Raw genomic sequence first — 27,967 nt, forward strand, 5'->3', positions numbered from 1 at the left:
CCTATTTCCTTTCTTCTTGAATGAGTCCCACTGCTCTGATGCAGATTTACCTAAAAGTAGCTGCTCCCAGTCCACTCTGGCCAAATCATATCTGATCTTATTAAAATCGGCCTTCCCCCAATCTAGAACTCTGCTTTCTGGCCCATCCTTGTCCTTTTCCATAACAACCTTGAATCTAATGGAGCTATGGTCACTATCTGCAAAATGCTCCCCCATGATACCTCTACCACTTGCCCGGCTTCATTCCCTAAAATTAAGTCCAGGACCGCTCCCTCTCCTGCAGGACCTTCTACATACTGGCTTAAAAAGCTCTCTTGGGTGCATTTGAAGAATTCCGCTCCCTCTAAACCTATCATACTATGACTAACCCAGTTAATGTTGGGGAAGTTGAAATCCCCCACTATTACTACCCTATTATTTTTACACTTCTCTGAAATTTGCCTACATATCTGCTCTTCTATTTCTCTGACTGTTTGGGGGCCTATAGTACACTCCCAGCAATGTGATTGCTCCTTTTTTCTTTTTAAGTTCTACCTATATGGCTTCATTTGAGGAGCCTTCTAAGATGTCGTCCCTCCTTATTGTTGTAATTGTTTCCTTGATCAACATTGTGATACCCCTTCCTCTTTTACCTCCTTCCCTGTCTCGCCTGAAGACTCTATATCCTGGAATATTGAGCTGTCAATCCTGCCCCTCTATCAACCATGTCAACATGGTGAAGCAATAACACAGGGCTAATTGCATGCCAAAAAGTAAAAGCAGCAAGTGATAGGACTAAGCGATCCCACAGCCAATGGATCAGATCTAAGCTCGCAGTCCTGCCACATCCAGTTGTGAATGGTGGCGGACAATTAAACACTCACTGGAGGAGGAGGCTCCACAAATATCTCCATTCTCAATGATGGAGGAGTCCAGCATATCAGTGCAAAATATAAGGCTGAAGCATTTGCTGCAATCTTCAGCCGGAAGTGCCGTGTGGATGATCCATCTCAGACTGCTCCGGAGGTCCTCAGTATCACAGATGCCAGTCTTCAGCCACATGATATCAAGAAATGGCTGAAGGAACTGGATACTGCAAAGGCTATGGGTTCTGACAATATCCTGGCAACAGTGCTGAAGGTTTGTGCTCCAGAGCTTGCCACACCCCTAGCCAAGCTTTTCCAGTACAGCTACAACACTGGCATCTACCCAGCAATGTGGAAAATTGACAGGTATGTCCTGTACACAAAAAGCAGGACAACTCCAAACTGGCCAATTGCCGCCCCATCAGTCTACTCTCGATCATCAGCAAAGTAATAGAAGGGGTCATCAACAGTGCTATCAAGTAGCACTTGCTTAGCAATAACCTGCTCATTGACGCCCAGTTTGGGTTCCACCAGGGCCACTCAGCTCCTGACCTCATTAAAGCCTTGGTTCAAACATGGACAAAACAGCGGAACTCCCAAGGTGAGGTGAGAGCAACTGCCCTTGACATCAAGGCCGCATTTGACCAAGTGTGGCATCAAGGAGCCCTAGCAAAACTGGAGTCAATGGGAACCGGGGAAAACTCTCTGCTGGTTGGAGTTCTAACTAGCACAAAGGAAGATGGTTGTGGTTGTTGTAGGTCAGTCATGTCAAGTCCAGGACATCGCTCCAGAAGTTCCTCAGGGCAGTGTCCTCGGCCCAACCGTCTTCAGCAGCTTCATCAATGACCTTCGTTCCATCATAAGATCAGAAGTGGGGATGGTCGCTGATGATGGCACAATGTTCAGCACCATTTGCAACTCCTCAGATACTGACGCAGTCCATGTCTGAATGCACCAGGACCTGGACAATATCCAGGCCTGGGCTGACAGGCGGCAAGTAACATTTGCACCACAAAAGGATTAGGCAATGACCATCTCCAACAAGAGAGAATCCAACCATCACCCCTTGATGTTCAATGGCATGACCATCACTGAATTCCCCACTATCAACATCTTGGGGGTTACCATTGACCAGAAATTGAACTGGACTAGCTATATAAATACTGTGGCTACAAGAGCAGGTCAGAGACTAGGAATCGTGTGAAGAGTAACTCACCTCCTGACTCCCAAAGCCTGTCCACCATCTACAAGGCATAAGTCAGGAGAGTGATGGAATACTCCCTACTTGCCTAGATGAGTGCAACTCCCACAACACTCAAGAAGCTTGACACCATTCAGGACAAAGCAGCCCGCTTGATTGGCACCACATCCACAAACATTTACTTCTTCCACCACCGATGCACAGTAGCAGCATCTACAAGATGCACTGCAGGAATTCATCAAGGCTCCTTCGACAGCACCTTCCAAACCCATGACCACTACCATCTAGAAGGACAAGGGCAGCAGATAGATAGGAACACCACCAACTGGAAGTTCCCCTCCAAGTCACTCACCATCCTGACTTGGAAATATATTGCCATTCCTTCACTGTCACTGGATCAAAATCCTGGAACTCCCTTCCTAACAGCACTGTGGGTGTACCTACACCACATGGACTGCAGCAGTTCTAGAAATCAGCTCACCACCTCCTTCTCAGGGGCAACTAGGGATGGGCAACAAATGCTGGCTCAGCCAGCGAAGCCCACATCCCTTGAACAAATACAAAAAGTGTCTGCAGAAGCAAATAGATCTGTTATTCCCTTTCATAATGTGCTGACAAAGTGATTGTCAGTAAGTTAAATCTAAAGATACAGTGTCAGTGAACAATTTGTAAATTCAAAATTAAATGCAAAATTCTCCATAGTACTGTAAGAGTTAAACAGGAACTTCTATTAGTAAAACCAAAGATCAGCAGGATTCTCCAGGTGAACCTTGTACACCATAGGGCCGATATTAGCAGAATTCTCTGGAAAGGCCTTGGGGATCATAAGGAATTAACTGGATAGGAGACAGAAGGGGGATGAGGATAAATAGGTATGGTAAAGACAAACAGTGCCAGGGATGGAGCCAGGCTAGAACAAGATAAAGAGGCCCTGCTTGGGTAAGTAAAAGATATGTACCTGGGATTGAGGCAACTGCTTATTATGTGATAATGTACTGACAAGATTGCAATTTGAATAATGCAATGTGTACACGACTAGTTGTGTATAAAAAGATGGTTTTCCTGTAATTGGAATTCCATTTTAGCCAGACTAAGACAGACTCTCCCTATGTTCGCTTGAATAAAACGATCATTAACCTGTATCTGAGTCTCCTGTGATCGATTCTTATAAGGCACCACAACAGAACCAAGTTTCATCAATAAGCCTTTTCTCACATTGGCTCAACTAAAAATGCCAAAGAGAAGATTCCTTTACTTAAATAGGAAAGAAATGAATAAACTATCTTCCAAAATATATGCATAATACACATACCTAAATCCAAGCACCATCATCAAAAATGCAAGGGTGTGGATATTATCGTTCAAGAGATTTGGTGCTAAAGGATTCTAAATAAAGAAAACTGAGGAAATGGCTACATGCTTGTCCAATGTCCACATTTCCTGCAGCCACCATTTTGAGGCATGTCCACATGCTTACATTTGCAGATGAAAATTAACTGTCCTTCTGGCTCTATTCCTCTATCTTACTGTCACTCCGATGTAACACTGCTGCTGCTCCAAGGAATGGAATTCTGCTCTAGGTAGGAATTCTCACAATATCTTTGCAGAATCAGAGATTTCCACCCAGGAATGGCAACAGTGTCAAGTAGGAGCTAGGGTAGTAGTCAAATTTCAGATCAGTTCCTGGCTGGAACCAGAAGAAATGCTGAACCATTGCAAGTCATTTCCATAGAGGGACAGCAGGGGGGAGGGGCTGGGTGTGAATGGGATGAATGAGAAAATCAAGTCATTCTGTGAGAGGATGAGCAGAGTGCCAACATAAGCTGGGGGAGGGAGTAGGACAAGGCTTCCCAAACTATGGGTCACGACCCTCATTGGGGTCACGAGATGAGATTGTTGGGTTGCGAGTTCCAAGGCAGCAATGGCTGCCATGTAACTCGGACTTAATTCTGTCAACTGTGAAGCCCCTTTAAATCTTAGTTTTTTTCCTATTGGTGGATGTGGCCTCATGGACTGCTCTCTGAGGCCCGATTGCTGCTTCAAAAAAAGGCCTGTAAAAATGCAGGTGTTCATTTTTTTGGAGGAACTCCGCCCTCTCAGCAACTCCCTCAATGCTCAACATCTATCCACCCACTCCCACTCCGGTCAAGAACCCCCTGCCGCCCCCACCTCAGCAACTGAAGTCTCTCCCCCGCTCCTCAGCAACTGAAGCCTTCCCCACACTCACCCCCACCCCACCACCACCCCTCAACAGCTCTTGTACCTGCAAAATTTTCACCCTGGGGTCACACAATGTCCAAGGCATTAAAATGGGGTCACACCAGGAAAAGGTTTGGGCATGCCAACATAAACTGGGGCAGGGAGTAGGAGAAGAGTGTCAAAATAAACTGAGGGAGAGAATAAGATGGGGAGAGTGCCAAAATAAACTGGGAGAGAGAGTGGGAAGAGGAGAGCGCTAAAATAAACTGAGGGAGAAAGTTGTAAGAGGAGAGTGTTAAAATAAACTGGGAGAGGGAAGAAGATGAGGAGAGTGCCAACACAAACTGGAGGAGAGATTGGGAACAGGAGAGTGCCAAAATAAACTGGGCAAGAGAATAGGATGAGGAGAGTGCCAAAATAAATTGGAGAAGAGAGTGGAAAGAGGAGAATGCCAAAGTAAATTGGGGGAGAGAGTGGAAAGAGGAGAGTGCCAAGGAAGAGAGTGCTGAAATAAACTATGGGCAAGGAAGGAAGATACTTAATGTACAGTTACTTCAATTTTTCATGCATAGTCATGTGCCAGTGGAAATATATCTGTGCAGTAAAATTGGCCAGCTATCTCCTGCTGCAGTTAGTGTTCAGTGGGAAATTAAATGGAAGTCCTGGCATTGATATTGCTGAAGATCCCTCAACAACATGGAAAGGGACAGAGAGAGAGTGGTGAGGCCAGTGATGGCTTTCCTTCCCACTCCACTGCTTTCACAATGGTATAGCGAAACTGCCTTTCCACCTGTGGTCATGCTGGTCTGTGAACGTGTGCCTATACATCTATCAATGCAGGTGGAGCACCTACTGAAAAACAGGAGAGCCAAAAATTGTATCCTTGACAAGCTGCTGAAGGCAACAACTGGCAAGTCCAGAACAGTGAATTATTCACCTAGAATGGGTCCTTTTCCCCTGGCTATAATAAGGCTATTTGCCTATAAGTACCTAGTGGACCCCACATTTGTCAGGTTTTTGTTGCAATGGTATGCAAAATGGGAAAAAGTTTGGTTTTGTCGTGCGATTATTTTTCATCACGATAAACACAAAAACTCAGAATGAAAAAAAATTAGAGCTCTAAAAAATTAAATCAGAGCAAACATGTTAAACAACTTCAATGTAATTATTCTTAACTGATCCACATTAGCTATGCATTGATGTAGTTCATCCTGCATTGACCCATATTCATAGCGCTTTGGAGCTGTTCATCCAGTAGTGACCCACATTAACTATATTTTAATGTTGCTCGTTCTGCACTGACCCACATTCATGACACTTGGAAGTCAGGTTGAAAGAACTGAACTTTTTAAGAAAGAGGGTAGGAATGATAAATGGTTATTTAGCCCTTTTTCTCATTCATCATTCATGTACATAATGAGGATCCAACACACCACTTTAATTGCCTCAGTATGTATCTATCTGCTCCCTGTTAGTCGAGAACCAGCCCAGCTTTTGAACAGTCAATACAATTGATGCTGAGGGCTAAATGCTGAAAACAACATGGATTTAGATGCTGGATACTTTGGACTTTGCCTTATAAGGATCTCTATCCAAACACCTGTGATGATACTGAAGATTCCACCAATCTTCAGCAATGGCTTAAATTTATCTTGACTTCCTTCATTCCCTTTAGATTCCAAATGGTCATCTTCAATGTTCCCCTGGTACAATAGCTATTATTGTGACCTCAAATTTGCTGCCTGTAACCTCAGATGTATCTACCTCATGGTTGGCCTACTTACCGTCACTCCCTTTCTTTAACACAACTCATCAGCTATCCTGTCGGAGAATAGAAGAATCTCTAAGCTCTTCAGCACCAGCAACATTTTACTCCCCCATCTTTTTCCTTTATCCTTTCCTCAACTCTAGATGAAAGAATGAGCTGATGTGCAGATCTTTCTCGATGAAATCTGCTCTCGAATAATTTATAAACAATGAGAATCACCCCTTGTCTCAGTGTTACTGTTGACTATGTTCAGAGAAAAGGCTACAATCCCTCAGATGGAGGACAAATCGCTTCCTGAACTCATTTGAACCCTTCTCTAAAAGAACTTTTAACAGAAGTTTGGTGTATGGATGAGAATATGCTCTCAGGGTGGGATTTACTGACTTGATTATTTTAATGCATTGGAATAGTTTTTAATACATATTTAATTAACGTTAGATCTCTGTGACAGGTTAAGTTTCTTTCTTTTGTTGTCTTTTTTTTTGAAAGACTGAGCAATGCTACCCAAAATGAATTTCAGTCTGAATTTCTGTGTGGATAATAAACTGAAATTGAATTGAACTGAATTGAATCGAAATTAATTGAATTAAGGACTTCTTGATTATATACACTAAGGCCTCTATGCCTCCTGCCATATCCATTTCATTTTCCTGCCCCTTCCTTCCCCTAAACTGACCCTCCTATCCAGCTTTATTCCATAGTTCTTATCCACACCTTCACCTCCATCCGAGTCAAACTCATATTATCCACGGAGCCCATCACCAGCTCTACTGACCAACCATCTTCCAACCCTCTACCTTGGTCACAGTCATTCTCTGGCCACATTGTAAGCTGTGTGTGCTCAAATTTCCAATTTGTGCTGGGGGAACTATGAGCCAAGAGTAATCATTTAAAGAAGATGCCTTAAGGAAAGCTTATTTTTAGAGCAACACAGCTGCAGATACTTCATTTCTGAGGTGGTATTTTAAAAAGACATGCTAGGAAAATCAGCAGCCTTCAGATGATTCTACCAATGTGTTTGCATAGCTATTGTCCAATGATTCATGTTCATCTACAGCAAGGTCACCTATAGTAAACTTGAGTCATAGGGACAAATAGTGGAAAGATCACCATTGTTATGTCTTGGGGTTCCCAGAAGGACGAAATAATCACAGTTATAGGCAGAAATGCTGGAACTGACATCAAATGTATTTCTCAGATCTCACCATGTGCTACAGAATGATACATTGTTAGCTTGGTGCACAGACTGTCACGCAGTAGCGAGTGATGTGGCATCCTGGATACATGCATATAACAATATAGTTCTTAATTCTTCCCAAATAACATAACAATATAACATCCCTCTTTCTTTAAAAAAATACAATGCCTCTATATATCAATATGGCTGTTCCAATCATTAACTTTTTATATATTATGTCTAAACTAAAGAAATTAACAATCAGCTTTTATAATTAAACTAAACACCTTAAGCGTCTTTTATATCTTATTCACTTTTCTCAAAAACCTTATTCATGGTATTGCTTAGGTCGTAGGAAGTTGGGCTTCCATCACGTGGATTCGGTATTCATCGCTTTCAGTGTGAGTTGACATCCTGCACAGGCGATGTTGTGCGTGTTATTAGGAGCTGTGCTTGCTGTTGCTTATATTGTTTCACTTGTTGTTGATGTTGCATTGTTTATTGGTTATGCTTTGATGTTCTCTTGCTTGTTAGTGATGTTGTTGGTGTTGCTGATGGCCTTTTCTGCTTTCCAAGCTCAGGTGTAGGTCAAATATGGACTCTGTTCCTTCTCATCCGCTTACCAGTTTCAGTCCCTATGACATGAGACTTTGGAGTCTCTGCTTCAGCAACAACTTTTGCTGGGTTTCAGGTTTTCATGATTTGATCATTTACTTCTCAACAACTCAAGCAAGGGCTTGGCATACTTGATGAAGTGTTGACCTCCTTCTCTCTGTGTATCAGTGAATTGTTGTCTAACTTCCTCCTGGTCATTTGGAGGCCTTTTCTTGCTTGGCAAAGTTGTCTTGTACTCTCTACCATTGAGTAGTTCTGCAGGCAATTTCATGCCAACCATGAGAGGTGTAGCTCTGAAAGATAATAAGGCAAGGTTTGGGTCTTCCTTTGTCTTTCAGTATTTCATGAGGGTTCCCTTCACCTTCTGGATGTGTATTTCTAAAAACCCATGTCCCCTTGGGTAATGTGGACATGGGCTAATGATGTTGAACACATACTAGTCAGTAAATTCCTTAAATTTCCTGGAGGTCAACTGTGCTCCATTGCCACATATTACTCTTTCAGGGATTCCTTGTGCAGAAAACAGAACTCACACTATTGAGATGATTGTTATAGCACTCAAATCTTTTACCTATCTGATAAAAGGGAATTTTGAGCAATAGTCTGCAATTATGAGATGCCATTCTTGATTGTGTGTGAATAAATCAGAGTAACCTCTCTAGCCTTGCTGGCGCTTTACACAGGTGGTTCTTGTAGACCTGCTTCAGTGGATGATAATCACTCTCCCTCCCACTATGCACTTTATTTCATAGAGATATGTAAGGAACTTATATCCATACATGATTGCCAAAAGCTCTTTTTCTCTATTGGCATATCTGGTCTCAGCTGATGTCAGAGCTTTGGATGCGACTGGTTTTCCCTCTTCCACCAGGGCTGATCCCAGTTCTCTTGTAGAAGCATTGACAGGTTTCTTTCTGTTGTTGTATGACAAGACTTGTCTGCTTGCATACTACTTCTCTGAGTTTGTTGAAACACCTCTGTGACTCTGACCACTGGTACTCAACATCTCTCATCAGCTCTCGTAGGTTTGTTCTGATATGTGAGGTATGAAAGAACTCATACTGGACCGAGCCAAGGAAAATTCTCAGCTCTTTCTTGTCCTTTGGAGCTTCCATCTCAGAGATAGCTATGACTTTTTCAGGACCTCAGCTTGACTCCCATCAGGTGTGTAGACCATTCTGAAGGACTAACATCTCCTTCACTATGTATTTGTCTGTGTTTAGCTTGAAACCAACTCACCTGGTTCTCTCATTGGCTTCATGTAGGTGGTAGTTATGATCATAGTCATCTATACCATAGATCTGAATATCACCAGCTATGCCAACTGCTCCTTTGCATCCTCTGTATGTCTTGTCTACTTTCTGCTGGAACACATCCTAGTTCAACTAAAGGCTAAAAGGTGGACACAGGAATCTGTATCACCCAAAAGGTGTGTTAAATATTGTCAACAGCAAAGGTTCCTCATCAACCTTCATATTCCAGTATCCATTTCTAGCATCAAGCGTGCTGAAAACATTTGCCTCCACATTGCATTGGCTCTCCTTTCGACTTCATCAATCAGTTCTTGACCTCCTTCACTCATACAGGCTTTGAAAAGGTTTAAAATGCTGTGAGGGTTTTCCAAGCATTGAAGAAAAGTTTCATTGTTTTTTTTCTCCCCTGTATTTGACCATTTAACTTTTAAGTACACAAGCCTTAAGCTGCATAGGAAGCACAAATAAATGATTAAAATTAGCCAAACTCAATAAGGTCAGCTCCCCACTCAAGGTGCACATGTGCATTTGTGCAGACAGCAATCCAAGGAGAGTTTTCCACAAGATCCCAGAATGGCACTACAGTCAATCTTAATTTTCTGGAAAAATATAAAAATTCCTGTTTGCAAGCCAAATAAAATCGAGTTGCCTGAGTGTTGCCCTTAACTGCTGAATTCAGTCAGCCAGACACAATGAGCAAAGCTCAATCATCTGTCAGGCGTCATGGATGTGAATCATCTGATAATCCACCGCTGATAGACAAAAGCAAAAAATTAGGAAATTGCTTTTCATGGTCCAAACTGCCATAGCATTCTGGAGTGGGTGTTGATTTGATCTTTCCAGCTCTTAGCATAAACAAAGTAAATATAAATACATTTATTCTTGGAACATACGAGAAGGGAAGTTTTTTCTGTATTCAAAAAGCTTTTACCAACTTACCAATAGAAATGTTCTTCCATCATTTTTGTAATGGCTCTTGAGACAGCTCTTTCACCAGAATCCAAGTGTTTGTTTAGGTTAACGCCCAATTTATCTTGAAGAAAATCAATAATGAATTCTGTGCCTGATACCTTTTGATGATCATATTCAATCCATGGCATCTTTCCTTGAGGAGAGAGTTTGCCATCAAAGTAATTCTAAAAGAAAATGAAAATAGCATTTTAGGAATAACTTGAATAACTACACACAAATGCCTTTTTATTAGTATTTTAGGTAAGAGGGAAACATACTTTTATCCTTCTGGGAGATACTTCCCAGATTTTTAGTGAAATAAGTTCACTATTGTCTAATAGTTTAAACAGGTCCATAGCTTAAAGTTGCTTGAAAAATCAATATGAAACCAGCATTCTGAGAGAACAGCAGAATGGCTGACATGGGAAGTGGTAACATTTGCACAAGATAGGGAAGAGTAGCAGTTTACTCTGCAGGAATAATGGTCTAAAATTGCACTGGCAGCAGATATTGACTCATTGTCTGGAATTCAGGTAGCTGATTTTCCATTTTACACTGGGTTAAGTTTCATACCTATACCTTGATATCCTGTTCCAAATTTTGAATGTTTGATGTTAAAATAGCTGTAAAAGTGCAAAATGTTTATATTTTCCAGCACCAACACCTTTACCATCACTGGCATAAACATTCATCCAACCAGACCTTACACATGATCGAATATAGTTCTAACCCAGTCAGTCCTGTCTATACGTCAGCTGTAGTTAGTCAATCATATCTGTCAGTCTATTATATGTTGTCACCAATAATACTGCTAACTGTGTATACCATGTGTGCTCTGCCCAAAGGCTCATTGCCTGCTAATGCTTCATGCTGAGCTGTTTTCTTGGCAGTTTTTGTCAGTGGTGGTTTGCTATTTCATTTCACTCTCAAGGGCAGGCAAGGAGGCAGGTGACAAGGCTACATCAGCTGGAATGGGAATTGAACCTGCACTGTTGGTATTATCCTGAACCACATGCTAGCTATCTAGGCAACTGAGCTAACTGGCCCCATCATTTATTAATTAATATTTACAATTTTGTTATTTAATTTTTGAATGACCCTGGACTGAGAGTGTTAAAGAAATTGCAGTCACAAAATTTGGATGCGTAGAGCAATGTTTGGGAGCTATGGGTTGTCTTCGAATGACAATTGCAGCGAGCACACGTACTTCTATTGGTAAGGGTGTAAATGCATGCGTAGTGAGGGTCTGATGAAAGTAAGTAGAGTTGGCAGATCATAATGGTAATCAGCATGTAATATTAATTGATGCCAACGCTGCCATTTTGGAGCTCAACATGCCAGCTTTTGCCTTCTCTTAAACCCATAGCTGAACCTGCAGGAAGGACCCCCACCCCACACCACTAGTGCTAACTAAAGGGATCATCAATTACTTTCAGGTTAGTTGCTGATTGATTTCTACTGGCTGTTGCTGCATTTGTAGAAGTGTTTGATGATTCCTAGAACTGTGTAAGGTTGCTAAATTCTAGAGGGAATGGTGTGGCACATGTTCTCTCCTTTATTCAAGGATTCTGTCAAAACTACTTCCTCCCAGGCATGGGTGCAGTAGTAGGCATTTCCATAAGACTACAGGATGATAGGGAAAATGAGGGGGGACACAGGGAAGGTCAAGCTGCTAGAAGAGACAGGAGGAAGAGGGGGAGGAGGGCTCTCAGCAGGAGGCTATATCTGCCCAGGGTGGACATCAGCGAGGAATATTGGGGTGGGGGGGTGGTGCTGTTGGTGGTGGGAAATGTTCAATAGCACAACATAACACCACACAAACTAAGTTGGTTCCACAGGGGAAGGCAGTGCCACTTCTGTTACTTCTGCTTTTCTTCAATGATATCAATGAGGAAATTTCACAGACCTCACAGGTAGCAGCCAGTCGCACAGTCTGTCACTGCAGAAATGACATAAATCTGCATAGCAGCAATTAAAACAGGGTCATGGAACCATTCCCCCAATGTGTCAGACATTGGAATTTCACTAAGGGCACCCTCACTGAAATTTGCCACCAGCTGCAGCACAACTGCAACCTTAGAGCAGGACAAGGGCCACATCGCCATTGGCTGTGAAGGTGATTGTGGCAATGAACCTTTATGCTTTGGGCTCCTTCCAGACTGGAGCTAGAGATATCTGCACAATCTCCCATGGTCATTCACTGTTGCATAAGGGAGGTAACTGAGGCTCTGTATTCCAAAAAAGCAGAACACATACTTGCCAGAGAGCAGCAGGCAAAGTGAGCATGCAGCTTCATTAAGCTTCCACATGTTGCTGGGTGCTACTGACTGCAGGCACATCACTTTGTGAATACCCCACATGTGACCTCTGAGATTCCACTCCCCCAATGCCCAGCTAGTGTGCAATCACACACAGCAAATCATACAGGTCAATGCACAGTATCCTGGCAACAGTCAAGGTGCCTTCATCCTGCAGCAGTCCACAATGCCAGCTGCATTTGAGCCACCAGGACATACCAAAAGGGGGCAACTGGGAGACAAGAGCTATCCATTGATGACATGGCTTACAACTCTGCTACGTAACCCATGCATATGTGGGAAGCTCAAGTACAATGAAGCCAATGGGTAGAATTTACCCAGCCCTGTGCTGGCTGGCTTAATGGTAGGGATTGGCAGGGCAGAAGGGGGTGGGTGGCAGGAAAACAGAGGGGAGGGAAGCTCCATGACATATTTCCACCACGGGGGCAGTTTCCCAGCAAGTGACTTCCCAGCAGCAGGGCAGCAGGCCTACAGAGTATTGTTGAAGAGGGAGTTCCAGGTGTTTTCACCCAGTGACAGCAAAGGGAAGCTGATATAGCTCCAGGTCAGGAGAGTGTGGATGTTTAAGGCAGTGGATGGGGTGCTGATCAAGCTGTCTGCTTTGTCCTAAAGGTGTTGAAGTTCTTGAGTGTTGTTGCAGCCACACACATCCAGGCAAGTGGAGAATATTTATCACACTCCTGACTTGTGCCCTGTAGATGGTGGACAGGTTTTGGGGAGTCAGGAGGTGAGTTATTCACTGCAGAATTCCCAGCCTCTGACCTGCTCTTGTAGCCTTATATGTGGCAGGTCCAGTTCAGTTTCTGGTCAAGGGTAATCCCCAGGATGTTGATGTTGGGGGATTCAGTGATGATAATGCCATTGAATGCCAAATGGAGATGGATACATTCTCCCTTGTTGGAGATGGTCATTGCCTGGCAATTTTGTGGTGCATCTGTTACTTTCCATTTATCAGCCCAAACCTGAATATGGTCCAGGTCTTGTTGCATATGCACACAGACTCCAATATAGTTCTAGCCCCGTGGCTGCAGCTCCACCCAAGTGCTCATCTGAGTCCTCTGCACGAGGCCTTGTGTGCAACCACATCCTCTGGCAAGTTGGCACCTGTGCTACTCCAAGCTGGAGGTCACCAGTGCCTGGTGTCTCATGCAGGTCCTGCCTCTATGCCATTCTCTACATTGTATGCAGTGTTAGTCTCTTTGCTGGTGGCTGTGAGCGTGAAGTCAAGACAAGGTGTTTCTTCTTCACAAATGTCTTCTTGGTCTTCTGTCTACTGATCTTCCACCACTGGACAGGTTGCAGCTCTTGGGTATCTGAAAGACAAGGCTCAAAGGGCAGGATTGTTGCTTGTGCAGGGAGGGAAAGCATGAGATTCATGCTTACACCATCTGAAGCTTGCAAATCAGAAGAGATTGTGGGATCAGGGTAGGTGTATGTGAGAAGGTGATTAGGTATGAGGATGCTGTCATCTCCTATGGTTTCAGTTCCGCCACTGGCCAAGGCCTTACCCATGGCCACTCCAATGATGGTGAGCACTCTCTCCTCTATAGGAGTAAGGACACACAGGCACACCTATTCCCTGCTGGTTAGCTCCTGCTGCCTCTGAGGTCCTGCAAGGGAGAAGAAAATGCAGAGTTTGCTGCATGCATTTTATAGCTGCTATGGGAAGGGAATGGAATAGCAGACACCAGTGAACGAATGGTCTTAATCTTAGTGGCAGAGAATCCATGAGCTCCACATGCTTGTTGCTGGTGAGGGTGGAGGAGACAGAGGAGGAGGGCTTAAGAAGACTTATGGACTAAATGGTTAATAGTCTAAAAGTCTATTTTCATTCATGCAATAAAAAAAGGAAACTTTTGTACACTTTGTTTTTTAATGTGTTACTTGGGTAAACAGCTACCTCATGTCACTTCTCACACTCTTTTTTGCTGTTTTGTCTTTTCTCCATTCCTTCTCCCCGTTGATTCAATTCAACGCGCATCATATGTCAATCAATCAGTGCTGAAAACCCTTCACCAGCTTGAACATCTTGCTCATTTGAGATTACCAACGATCAGGCTGGCTCTTCATTTCCACTTGACTTTCTATCCACAAGTTCCAAGACTTCTTGCCTTGTGTGGGTGCTGTTGGAGACCGGCACCTGAGAGCCATGCTCACACAAGGCAAGAAGGCACACATTTATTCCAAGGGAAAGGGCTAATCTACTAACGGCAACTGATTTCCGATGTAACTATAATCCCTTTCGCAGTCCACACTTTTGAGTTCTGTTTTAGTCATTATCAGCTCTTGATACTCACCTTACATTTATTGTTGTAGAAATCTGCTGTAACTCATGTTCTTCAGAGTGAAGCCCCTACGTTGTGCTGGACAGAGTGTGGGGGCCAGGCTGCTGCTACTGCCATTGCTATTCTCACGGAACCTGGGCACCTCCCATCCTCTCCCTCTCTGCCAAGTCCTCTTCTCTCTTCTCCACAGGCTCAGAATATCTACCGTGTCCCCCAATTCTGAGACCATGAACCAGACATGTCGTATTCCTGGACAACAGAATGTCCCAGTGATAAAGAGGTACGACCTGCAAGGAGCTTCTCTGTGCACGTTTTCTTGCTCAGCTGCTAATGGCTTTGGTGGACTTCTTGAAACCTTCATGCAGGTCCCAATGTGTCTGCGAACCCTAGGTTGAGAACTCCTGGTGTAAATGGTTCCGTGAATTAGGTTGCACACTTAGTCAGGTATAATGTTTGTCATTTACAGCAGTGCTAACAGTTTATGCTTCAGTGCATATTAATGGGCTTCACTGCAGCTTAAGAAAATTACACTGAATAATTTTAAAGTCAGCACATATGGTACATTTATGCTAAATTGAACTGTACCAAGGAGTGGGAGGCATGGTGCTGGGAACTAAATGTCATTACCAAAGAAAATAGTGTAAATTTTTTTCTGAACTTGGCAAGGAGCCCTTGCAAACTGTGCAATTTATTGTGTTGCTTCCCAATTCAAAACAAAATGAAAATAGGAAGAAGAGATGGCTCGAGTGTCAGATGGGGGTTGAGAGTCGGTTAGAGGGCACTCTAGAGCTGGTGAGGGATTCAAGAGTCGGGAGATGGATAGTTGGGGCAAAGGCTCAAAAGTCAGTAAAAAGGAAAAACATTTAAGCAATGTAATCTATTGCACTGGTTTTGACACCTGGAGAAGTCAAGGAGGAATTTTTTCACAATTTTAATTTTCTTTATTGGCTCAGGGCTATTTTCCCCTTGTCTTGTCTCTCTCAGGAGATTACATGGCTGCGGCAGTGTGTGAGGGAAAATGTCTCATCATAATATTCCAGTCATCTTGTGTATATGGCAGACCTAATGGACCAGCTGAACTTTTCCTGCTCATCATTTTCGCATGTTCATAAATATTCAACAGCAGCACCAACCACTCGTCCTTGGCACAGAATAGGATGTGGCAGAATAGGATCAGATTAGATTAGGATCTATATTGGAATGAACTATAATAACCTCATAATCCTGCACAGTCAACCTAGAGCTGAAAAATGTGGTTTTCAATTCACCGTTGGATATTAACAAAAATCAGTAGGAAAGGCTTAAAGATCCAGCTGTGCATCCACTGGGTATATTTGTCACCCGTAAGTGATACCAACAATAGGTCTGATCAGAAAGTGGCTCCAGATGTAAAAAACGCATTAACGTTCAAAGAGGCAGATGTTTACTTTATCATGTGCAGGAAAGCCTAGGTTCCAAAATTCCTTGGACTCTTTGCCTTTATGAACAGAGGGTTTCCAATGTACTTACAGCAAAGCTACAGAGGTACTTTGGCCAAGAGTCTGAAGCAGTTCATTTATGGAAAAGATATAAAGCCAGAAAATAGTAGAATGGCTGTTGAATCATAGAATGATTACAGCACCGAAGGAGGATCATTCAGTTGTCATATCCTTGCCAGCTCCTAACAAGACCCACTCAGCTAATCTCACTCCCCTGCCCTTTCCCAACAGCCCTGCAAATACATTCTCATCAGGTGCTTATCCAATTCCCTTTTGAAAGCCACAACTGAATCTGCCTCCACTGCAATCTCATTCCAGATCCTCACCAAATGCTGCATATAAAAGATTTTCCTCATGTCGCCTTTGGTTTTTTTCGTCAATCACCTTAAATCAGTGACCTCTGGTTCTCAACCTTTCTGCCAATGTGAACGGTGTCTCTCTTTCTACTCTGTTGAGACCAGGCTTGTCCAGCCTATGGTGCACAGGCCGCAATCCGGCCCACAATGCCTCTCTATCGGGCCCATGGACCTGGTGCACATACGTGGAATTGGCAGATCTGAAAGGAGCTGCTCCTCCTATCACAGGCTGTTTCTCTCCCTCATTGGTGAGCCTATCAGCAGCTGATGCGGGAGGGAAACAGTCTCTGATTGGAGGAGCAGCAAGCAATGTGAAGTGGCTCCACTTTTGTTTTCACAGCGTGCGCTTTGTCTGAGTCCTGTTATTAGATATTGAGCAGCATGCAATTTGACCTGAAGTAAAAAAACCAACAGCAGTCCTTCTGCAAACTGCAGAATGTCAATATTTTTGTTTTTGCTTGTCTGTTAGCCATTGATACTCGGGTAAGGGGTTTATTGTACAGATGCTTGCCAACTGATTCACCAAACAGTTTTGAAGATTGATAAAGAAGCATGCAGAGAGTCATATAGCCTCATCTGGTATGATAACTACAATGTCAATCGGGTTATTTTTAAATTCAATGGGCACCTTATTGTTCCTGATTCACAAGGCACAGATTACAAGTACTTTAAACTGCAATGTACAAGTAGCCATGCTCTTTCTCTCTCTCTCTCTCTCTCTCCCTCCCACGCAGACACCAGCCCTTAAAGGAGCACAGGGGGTCAAGATGGCAGAGCAGGCCGGCAAGGTCACGAGGAACAACAGTCACACCAACAGCACCCGCCCGCCTGGCCCCCTGCCCACAGAGTGAGGAAGCGCAGTTTGGCAGCAGCACAGCCATGTCGAATTCTTCCTGAGCTAAGGTGTCCTAACCTCCCGGGCCCAGGTGAGGAGTGAGTGAGTGAGCCTGCGTGAGAGAGTGGGTGGAATCGTCCCAGAAATCAGCAAAGAGTGATATCGGGCTTGGAAAGCGGCGTTTAACCTACTGACAGCAATGGCGTGCTTTTACCACCAAACCTTGTGGCACTTTGATGAAAAATGCAGAGGCACATGTTTCACATGGATTGCTGGTGTAGTGGCCTCTGATTCGCCTGCCCCGTCCAACACCTTAGGCCTTCAGTAATCTGGGTGCCGTGTTTAAAGGGTGCCCCTGCACAGAATGAACGCTCTCTAAGGAATCGAAAACTGCTAGAAAGTCAGGGCTACTAAAGGGAGGAAACATGCTGCACCCAAATTTAGCAACTTCTTCCTTGAGCGCCTACTGGATGCAGTGGAGGCACGCCACAAATCCCTCTACCCCCGCTCAGGGCAAAGATCAGCAAGCAAGGTCACCAATCCGGCATGGGAGGTGATGGCAGCGGTGGTCAGTGCCAATGCCCTGCAAAAGAGGACAGCCACCCAGTGCAGAAAGAGGATGAATGATCTCCTCCATTATGCCAGGGTAAGTCACTCTTCTTATCACTCTCAACTCACAACATCAACATCCTGGAGGTTACCATTGACCAAAAACTGAACTGCACTAACCATAAAAATACTGTGGCTACAAGAGCAGGTCAGAGGCTAGGAATCCTGCAGCGAGTAACTCACCTCCTGACTTCCCAAAGCTTGTCCACAATCTACAAGGTACAAGTCAGGAGTGTGATGGAATACTCTACATTTGCCTGGATGAGGGCAGCTGCAATAAACACAAGAAGCTTGACACTGTCCAGGACAAAGCAGCCCACTTGATTGGCACCACATCGACAAACATTAACTCCTTCCACCGCCAACGAACCGTGACAGCAGTGTGTGCCATCTACAAGACGCTCTGCAGGAACTCACCAAGGCTCCTTAGACAGCAACTTCCAAACACACGACCGCTACCATCTTAAAGGTCAAGCATAGCAGATATATAGGAACACCACCACCTGGAAGTTCCCCTCCAAGCCACTCACCACCCTGACTTGGAAATGTATCACCGTTCCTTCACTGTCGCTGGGTCAAAATCCTGGAACTCCTTCCCTAACTCCCTAAAAGCTGTGGGTTTACCTACACCACAGGGACGTCAAGAAGGAAGCTCATCACCACCTTCACAAGGGCAATTAGGGATGGGCAATAAATGTTGGCCTAGCCAGTGATGTCCACATTCCATGAATAAATTTTTAAAAACACACTCATAGGCCGGGATTTTCCGGCTCGTCACGGGTGGGACCTGCCATGGGTGAGGCGGTGCCCCAACCAGAAGTCCATTGACTTGCGGCGGGACCAGAAGATCACAGCGGCGGGCGGGTGTGGAAAATCCCGCCCATAAACGCATCCACAGGGATCTCACTCACTGCCAGTTGAAGGGACATCACCATCCACTCTCTCACACACACCTTCGTCTGCCCTGAAGATCATGTCCTCATCCCATCCATGGCACCACTCAGCACCCATTCATGCCAGGCATCCTTCTCACCCGGCCGGGTAGGCATCCTGTTACACTCTCTCCATCTGTATTCATGCAGGACAAGCTGGCACACAATAAAAGGGAGAGGTCGCAGACTGGTGGAGGAATGCCCAACATCAAGGTCCTCACAGATTTGAAAATGGAGTCATCCAGCTGGCCGGTGATGATCTGGACTGTTCCTGTGCTGACAGTGAGCTCGGCGGCGCTAAACCAAGTGAGGACCCAGCAGTTGCAATATCCATCAGATAACCATGGCATGTCTCCTGCCATGCACTAATTCTCTCTCCTTGCTTTCACAGGCACATCTGGGAAGTAGCCGAGGGGGTCCACGAGCCAGGTCCTCAGCTTCAGCCCCAAGGACACCAGTCTGTAGAAACCGGCATTGAAGACATGTCACAGCGCTCATCCACATCCTCCACCAGCGCAGAGACATACACCTCAGTGAGACCTAGTTCTAGAATAGCCTCGGGTTCACAATCTGGTGAACACATCGCGCTGTCTGATCCACAACAGATGGCAGCAGGGACTTCTCAGGTTTCCAGAACTTGAAGGACTGCTGGAGGCCAGAAATCCACTGAGTCTGAGGCAGGTGACCAGCCTCCAGGCTTGGTCATACCTCTGTTGCTGGAGCTGCAAAGGCAAGCTCAGGAACATCAGGGAGGGATGTGCGCTGCACTCCTCAGATTGCAAGGCATGATGGATGAGTCTGTCCGCCTTCAGTCTGAAGTGATAGTGCCGGCATGTCAACGCATCAAGGTCAACACCGCTAGGGTGATGAGGCCTTGGTTCAGGACGTCGATCCTGCACTGGTGCTGGAGCTGCACTCCATCACTGAGGCACTTGCTGACATCCATCAGTGGCAACACAAGGGGAAGGGGGAGGGCGAGGCTTCTGAAGCTCATTCCAGCTCCCCTTCCTCTCAAGGAGACAATCGGGGCCCTCGGACATCCACAGGGAGGAGGATCAGCAGGTGCACACCCCAAGGCCATCCGCCCAGGCGACTCAGAGAGTGACTGGCCCATCCAAAACCCCTCTTCCTCTGACCCCAGCAGCTCCAGCTCCACAGGCAGAGGAGGGTGCCACTGCCACACAGCAGGACCCCAAAAGCAGGCCGGGGCCCTCCAGGTCTCAGCCCTCCAGAGGATGCCCATCAAGGTCATCACAGACAGCAGGGCGTAACAGTCAGTAGGCTGCCTCTGCCTGCGCTGTGGCTCCTTGTTATGTTGAGCAGTGTTCCCGTCAATCAGGTGTGAAACCTTACTTCATGCACAAAACAAAGGCCACTGTCGCAGTCCAGGGCCTCTCCCCTGTGCAGAGTGTAATCTTTTGAGCACAGTGATTGTCCAGCTTCAAAGTCACTCTCTAGATTAAAGATGCATGCACATCCATGTGGCTTGTGTTTGCTGCAAAAATCTCCTCCCCAAGCATCATTGGGCTCCGTGGTGCTCTCAGCACCTTTGAGGTGGGGCTGCCCCCCTTCCCCCCATCAATCTCGATACCATTGCTGACAGGTGAATGTGTGGTGCTGAAAGGAACAGATGGTGAAGCCTGTCAAAGGATGAAGTACTGTTAAAGTTCATGTGGCCGCTGTTTCTCAGCAGCGCCTCAATGATATGAGCCTCTTCACAGAGCCTATGTGTGCTGCCCTCAGCCAGACAGGTGTCAGACATTCCCAGATGCAATGTGAAGATCTCAGGAGTGTCCTCACTGCATCTCGTCATCAGCCTCCTGGAACCTTGAGGCAATGAGGGCCTCATGACTACTCTTGCCTCGTCTGGCAAGTGAAATGGCCTCATCACCTGCATCCTCACCTTCCAGGACCTCATCACCCCTCGTCCCCTTCGACTTCCTCCTCATCAGAGGCGCTGTGCAGCTCTTGCATCTTCTCCTCAGCCTGGTCCTGCCGCTTTGCATCGCCAGGTTGTGTAGCGTGCAGCAAGCCACCATGATGCACAACAGCCTCTCGGGAGTGTACTACAGGGCTCCGCCAGATCTGTCCAGGCACCGGAACCTCATTTTCAGGATGCCAATGGTGTGCTCAACCAAATTCTGGGTTGCAGCATGAGCCTCATTGTCCTGTCTCTCACCAGGAGTCCGAGGCCGCCGCACAGCATCATCAGCCACGTCCTTTGTGGGTAGACCTTGCCCCTGGGGAGCCAACCCTGCATCCTGTGCGGTCCCTGGAAAATGTCAGGGATCTGAGACCTGCTGAAGATGTAGCAATCATGGGCACTTCCAGGGTATCTTGCACACACCTGCATGATCCATTTGCTATGGTCGCTAACCAGCTGAGCATTGAGAGAGTGGAAGCATTTGTGGTTCACATACTGGACTGCTTGTTGCCAGGCAGATTTACGAGCCATTTGAGTCAATGGCACCCTGTACCTGTGGGAATCTGGATACCTGAGCAGATCCAAGCCCTCTTGCTTCCTGGCTTGCCTGATCTCTGTTGAAGGGTGTCCTGGACACATTTGTGGGTGGAGGCTTGCAAGATCCCGCAAAGGTCCCGAGCGGATCCCTGGAAGGAGCCACTGCCGTAGAAATTGAGTGCGGTGGTAACTTTAACTGCCACTGGCAGTGGATGCCCTCCGAATCCCCATGGTGCCAACTCCTGCAGAAGGTGGCATATGTGCATGATCAGTTCCCTTGACAAGCGCAGGCATTGGCGACACTGGTTCTCACTCATCTGCAGAAAGCACATGTGCCGTCTGTAGACCCTGGGTCTAGTGATGCACCTACAAGCAGCGGTTCTGAGGGGTTCATCCTCCGTGTGCGGAGGAGGCCCTGCTGCCCCTTGGTCTTCAGGGTTCTGCTCCTCCCTTTGGCGAGCCAGGCACCTCCGTCGCATTCTCCTCCTTCTACTCTCCTGCCAATAAGCAATGAGGCAGACAGGGGATCACCAGGCTCCAGAGACGCAAGGGTCAGCAAATGTCTCGTAAGGACCACTCTTGGTCAAGTCATTGCCTGCAGCTGTCTCTCAAGGCCCCTTAATGCATGCCGGAGACTCCAGGCCACCACATGAATGCCTAATGTTTAGTGCACATGATGGTTCACCATGCCCCAAACCAGCATCGCCATGCACCACATGACCAAGTAGAGACAGCTTCAGCCATTCGACTGCATCCTGAACTCTCATCTCAGGCGCAGGCATTTTCCTAACCCCAAGGCTTCACAGTCTGCTTGCACCATGAGGGTGACTTTCATTTTCAACTGAAACATAACGCAAGGGACTAGGCGTGCACCCCTCCATCGGTGTTAAATGGTCACCTTTCCCAACAGGATGCCAGGCTTGCCCAGCCGCGCAATGGTTCTGCAGCACCAGAGCACTCATTCAAGTTTGAAATGTGCACGCAGGTGGTTAACAGTAGAGGAGCTATCATTGGCACAGGGAGTATTAGTGCTGCTTGAGTGGGCACAGTTGCTTGACTAGACTGACACCAAGCATGTCAATTGAGCTCAAGCTAAATACTCTCAGCTGCAGTGGAGTGCTCAACTTTGACATGTTTTGTCATTAGCCTGCACATTTTCTTCCCCCACCCCCCCCCCCCCCCGCCCCCACATGTGTTTGTGCTCATACTTCAGTCAGTGCTGCCATGACCCCAGCACAGTTGCCCTTGCCCCAAGGTTGCCTTCTCCCCTTTCCCTTGGTACTGGCCCCCTTGTCTGGCACCACGCCAGCCAAGGAGAAGCCACTGCGGACACTTGCCTTTGCCCTCCTGAATCCGCAGTCCACTGGGATCATTGCAAGCGCTGCGCAAAGTTGTGTGTACCCACCTTTGAGTTCCCTTCGAAGTTGAGGTCACCAGGTTCATGCCTTTTAAAGTCAGTTATAAATCATGCCATCGTGGGATTTAAACTTGACGTAAGGGGATGATTCCAGCATGTGGCCACAGCAATTAAATGCAAATTGATTAAAATTAAGTTCCCGACATTCGATGGGGGGAAATGTGGTCCGCCATTGACAGGAGTAGACAATCACGTCCTGGATATACGTTGTCAGGAAACACGACTAGGGCCTTCCTGCGAGATTCTCCTATCTCACCATCGAAAATGCCCGCCGCAAATAGGGGTGGAAAATTCTGGCCTCTGTGTCTGAGTGTGTGAGTCTGTGTGAGTGGGTGAGTGAGTGTGAGTGAATTATTGTGTGAGTCTGAGTGTACAAGTGTTTGACCCTGGGCAGAATCTTTAGGTTGGCAAGCGGGGGTGGGGGGGGGGGGGGGGGGGGGGGGCGGTGGGGGGGGGGGGGGTGGTAGGGTGGCCGGGCCCACTCACCGACATGTAAAGTGAGGCGGTATGACATCGGGCAGAACTCCCGATGTCACCCCGCCTCATTTCAATTTTCAGGTCAGCGGGGGCGCAGCCGAATCAAGTATGCACCCGCCGACCTGTCAATGGCTAACTGAGGCCATTGACAAAGTCATTAACCTCATTAATGGGCCTGCCCATCCAACCTTAGGGTTGGCAGACAGGCCAGGAGCCCTGGTGACCTTCAGAAAAAGCATGAAACCTCATCCACAGGCGGGATGAGGTTTCATGAGGGTTTTAAAAAATTTAATAAATGCTTGATTTAAAGTGACGGACATGTTCCAATTCATGTGACAGTGTCACATGAGGGGACATGTCAGGGAAATTTTGTTTTTGTACCTTTACCATTTTTACATTCGGAGCCGATCTCCCTGAGGCAGCACTTAGCCTCAGGGAGATGAGTGCGCTCTTTCACGCACATGCGCGAAAGAGCGCCCTCTCGGCTAAGGGAATCCACCCCACCACCAGCACAGGGAGCGCATAGCACTTCCTGGCGGACGTCACGCTGGGCCCCCACGTAAAATGGTGGCACGCCCCCAACTGGAGGCGCCGATCGGAGGCGCGCCTGCCCGTGCCCGCTCCTGCATTTCCCCCTGACGGGGGGAAAATTCTTCCCCCTGCGTGTTTGTGAGTGAGTCTGTGTGTGTAAGTGGGTGAGAGCAAAAACCCTGAGGCTGCAAGTGAGCCTGACACACATACACCCTTCCCCTCCTCCTCCTCTTCCTCCCTCCCCAAAAACCTATCCACAAAGCAGGCTGGGAGAGGAGGAAAACCCACGCTAAAAGGCAACCCGCTTCCGACTCCCGCTTTCATATGAATTCCACTGAGGCTACCTCAGGGTGTGTGCCACCAGGGACGAACACAAGGTCAGTGTTAGTTAAACCCAACTCCTTAGCTCAGCCCTGGTCCCCTCCCCATTTCCTGGTAACCAGGACTTGGGGCCTAGTCTGTCTCTCTAGTTCTGCTTCTTAAGTGAAAAGGCAAAAAAGGTTTTATTGGTTAGCTTTGCTGCTTGGCAGTTTTTAATGGTCATTTTTATTAATTATTCATTTTTTAAATTATTGACTTATTGCTTTGACATTGGTTTTTTTTAAATTGATGTTTAATGTTGTGCCAAACCTTATCTTTCCAAAATTTGCTCATCAGTCCCTTGTGAGAAAAAAATTGAAATGTGGCCCCTCACGCGAAAAGTTTGAACAAACCTCATAATTTTGAACCCTTCTATCAAATTTTCTCTCAATCTTCTCTTCTCCATGGAGAACAACCCTAACTTCTCCAAGCTATCCACATAACTGAAGTGCTCATTCCTGGAACCATTCTCAAAAACTTTTTCCACACCCTCTCTAAAGCCTTCATATATCCTTCCTAAAGGGTGGTGCCCAGAATTGGGCACAAGACTCCAGTTGAGGCCAAACATGCGTTTTATAAAAGATCACCGTAACTTCCTTGCTTTTGTACTCTATGCCTCTACTTATAAAACCTGGATCCTAAATTACTTTTTAACCACTTTCTCGACCTGTCCTGATGTGTACTAGTTTTGAGATGTAAAAAGAGATAGAGTGTATTTGCATTTTTTGAATAGAGCACTCAAGAGAGTGACTGAAATCTGGCACCTAGCTAGCAGAGACCAAACAATATGTTTATATTGATAATAAAATTGTACTATGAAAGCGGCTTTATTGTTAGAAGAGGCTGATGATACAATGAGAATTTACATTCAATGAGCTGTGCTAGGTATAACTTCAGCGGTTTGCATGTGTGCAGAGCAGAAGCAGTGCAAGATCAAAGTGGCTGTAAGCCTACAGCTGTCCCCACAGGAACCAAAGTGAAAGGAACCTCATTTTGAATTCATAAGGTGAAAATGCTTTGCCTGGTGTCTGGTTAAGTCTATGGGTTGCTGTTGCCTTAATGCAGATTAGTTTAGGAATTTGTTAAAAGTTATGATAGTAGTAATTTGTAGCCATGTATATGTATTTAACTTGTGTAAGTTAATAAAATGTTTCATTTAGTTTAATCTAAAGCCTCTCGAGAGCTGGTGGTCTGATTCCTGAATTTAGAGTTGCATCTCAAACATACCACTTGAAAATATAGGTTATGACAGTTGTTTGAAGTTTCCCTCTGGGATTTTTAAATAACTCAGCTTTACCAAAAGGCTGTCTCATAACAACTGGGGGCTCCTGCCAAGATAATACTATTTCGAATTCCATGATTGGTTTGGAATTGGTGAATCTTAAGGTTACGAATACAAGAAGCACTTTGAATTCAGGAGTTGGTGAGGTATTTTAGAAGTGGTGAGACTGCAAGATGGCTTTGGCAATTGCTAAGGCTTGTCTGGGAGTAGAAGAGATAACTCTGATTGGGTTGCAGAAAATAACCAAAAGTAAGCTAACAGAGTTTGCAGATAAGTTAAACTTTGGGTTACCTGAGGGGGTTAGGAAATCAGATATAATTAAAAGTATAGCACGGCACCTACAGTTGGAAGTGAAACCTGACACTTGTGAGTCACAGCAGGAGGTAGTGAGACTTCAGTTGCAAATTAAAAAGCTTTAATTAGAAGCAAATGACTGAGAATGGTTTTTAAAAGGGAATTAGAAATTGTGAAGATAGAGAAGGAGGAAAGAGGAAAAAGAGAGAGAGAATTCCAACTGAAAATGTTGGCAGTTAAAAAATAGATGCCAGTAGGTGAGGAAGGATTTATCTCTAGAGTAGAATCCAGTGGGGATATATTTAAATTTGTACAGGTTCTTCCAAAGTTTGAGTAAAAAGATTGAAGCATTCTTTATTTCTTTTGAGAGGCTAGCTAAGCAGATGAAATGGCCACAGGAAAACTTGGCATTATTATTACAGTCCAAGTTGTTAGGGAGGGCGCTTGAGGTATATGCTTGGCTATCAGAAGAAATGTCGGTGAATTATGATGTAGTGAAAGGGGCTATTTTAAGTGCATATGGGTTGGTTCCTGAAGCATACAGGCAGAAATTTAGGAATATGAGGAAACAGCCTGGGCAAACTTATATTGAGTTTGAAAGAGTAAAACAAAGTAATTTTGACCGGTGGATATGGGCATTAAAAATAGAAACAACCAATGCAGCTCTTAGAGAAGTAATTCTTTTGGAAGAACTTAAAAATTCAATCCCTTCGGTAGTGAGAACTTATGTGGAGGAACAGAGGGTTGATTCTGTCACACAAGCAGCAGAGACGGCTGATGATTATGAGCTAGTTCATAGAGCTAAACCTTTTCCTCATCACCCTTTTAAATTGGAAAAAGGTAAAAAGTGGGAAGGTGAAAGGAAGGTAGGAAATCAGGGAAGAGGAGTAGCTGGAAATTCCCAGGAAGTTTTTTCTCAGAATAAAAAGTAAGGTGCAAAAGGCAGAAATGATATTCGAAAATTGAGGCGTTTTCATTGCAATAAAGTGGAGCACACAAAGTCAGTGTGTTGGAGATCGCAGGAAAAATCTGTTAGAACTGTTGGGGTACAGAAAAGCTCTGGAAGTAAACGTACTGTGGGTTCTGAGGTTCAGGCACAGGAGTAACCAGTGGTTTGTATACAGGTGAAATGGGGAGAATCAGTGAAAGGTAAAGAAGTGGGAATGTGTCCACAGTTTACTCAAGAGAATTCTGAGGAGCAGGATGTAGAAATGTTTAAAGATTTTGTATGTGAAGGGAAAGTTTTTTCATGTGTACAGGGTGGAGTAGGTAAAGATGTTATAATTTTAAGAGACACAGGGGCTAGTCAATCCTTAATGTTGTGGGATAGTGATATTTGTTGTTCAAAGGGAGTACTGCAGGAGAAGATAGAAATAAGTGGGTTTCATGGAGATGCTAAATCTATTCCACTGTGGAAGGTAAATTCAAAGAGCAAATGGAAGCCAGGTAAAGTTATAGTTAGAGTGGTGGAAAAAATGCCCCATTGCAGGGGTTCAATTTATTCTGGGTAATGATATAGCTGGGTCGCAAATGTGGGTGATGCCTATGGTAGCTGAGTAGTCTGTAAAAGTGTTTTCAACAGAGGTGTTACAGACGGATCATCTTGGATTGTTTCCTGATTGTGTAGTAATGAGATCAAAGGCTCATCAGAAAGAACAAGATATGCAGGCAGTTCAAAGGCAAGAAAGGGGTATTGAAATCCAATTAGTTAGCACTGCATTTGATAACATTGTTCAGGAGGAAGGAATACAGGACAGTTCAGCTGAAATGTTTAACTCAAAGGGGTTAGTGGAATTACAGAAAAATGATTTACAATTAAAACAGTTATATCAGAAAGCTTATTCCGAAACAGAAGCAAAATGTATTCCAATATGTTATTAACTTCGGGAAGGTATTTTGATGAGAAAATAGAGGTCAGATTATGTCTCAGCAAATGAAAGCTGGAGGGAGATGCATCAGATTGTTATTCCATTAGGGTACAGAAATGAGATTCTGAGGATTGCTCATGAAATTCTAATGGGGGGACATTTAGAAATTAGGAAAACACAGGAAAAGATACGGAGGTATTTTTTTGGCCAGGATTGCATAGGGATGTAGTCAAATTCTGTAGAAACTGTTATAAATGTCAAATAACAGGAAAACCACAAGCAGTACTACAAACAAACCACAATACCAGCATTTGAAAAACCTTTTACCAGGGTCACGATTGATTGTGTAGGATCTATCCCAAAGACTAAAAGTGAAAAATCAGTATTTACTGACACTAATTGGTGTGTCTACCAGGTTTCCTGAAGTGATACCTTTAAGAAATATTACAACTAAG

General features: G+C 45.2%; 1 protein-coding gene across 2 annotated transcripts in view; it reads right to left on the reverse strand.

Annotated features, from left to right (window-relative positions):
• Window positions 1-27,967, reverse strand: part of faxcb (failed axon connections homolog, metaxin like GST domain containing b) — a 102,123-nt gene that overhangs the window by 40,974 nt on the left and 33,182 nt on the right. For both annotated transcript variants that reach the window (XM_078541320.1, XM_078541319.1), the window contains one exon: window positions 9,998-10,194. In XM_078541320.1, the coding sequence (XP_078397446.1) occupies window positions 9,998-10,194 (197 nt within the window). The remainder of the gene's footprint in view (window positions 1-9,997; window positions 10,195-27,967) is intronic.

This window comes from Cetorhinus maximus, chromosome 5 (genome assembly GCF_964194155.1).
Source record: "Cetorhinus maximus chromosome 5, sCetMax3.hap1.1, whole genome shotgun sequence".
NCBI lineage: Eukaryota > Metazoa > Chordata > Chondrichthyes > Lamniformes > Cetorhinidae > Cetorhinus > Cetorhinus maximus.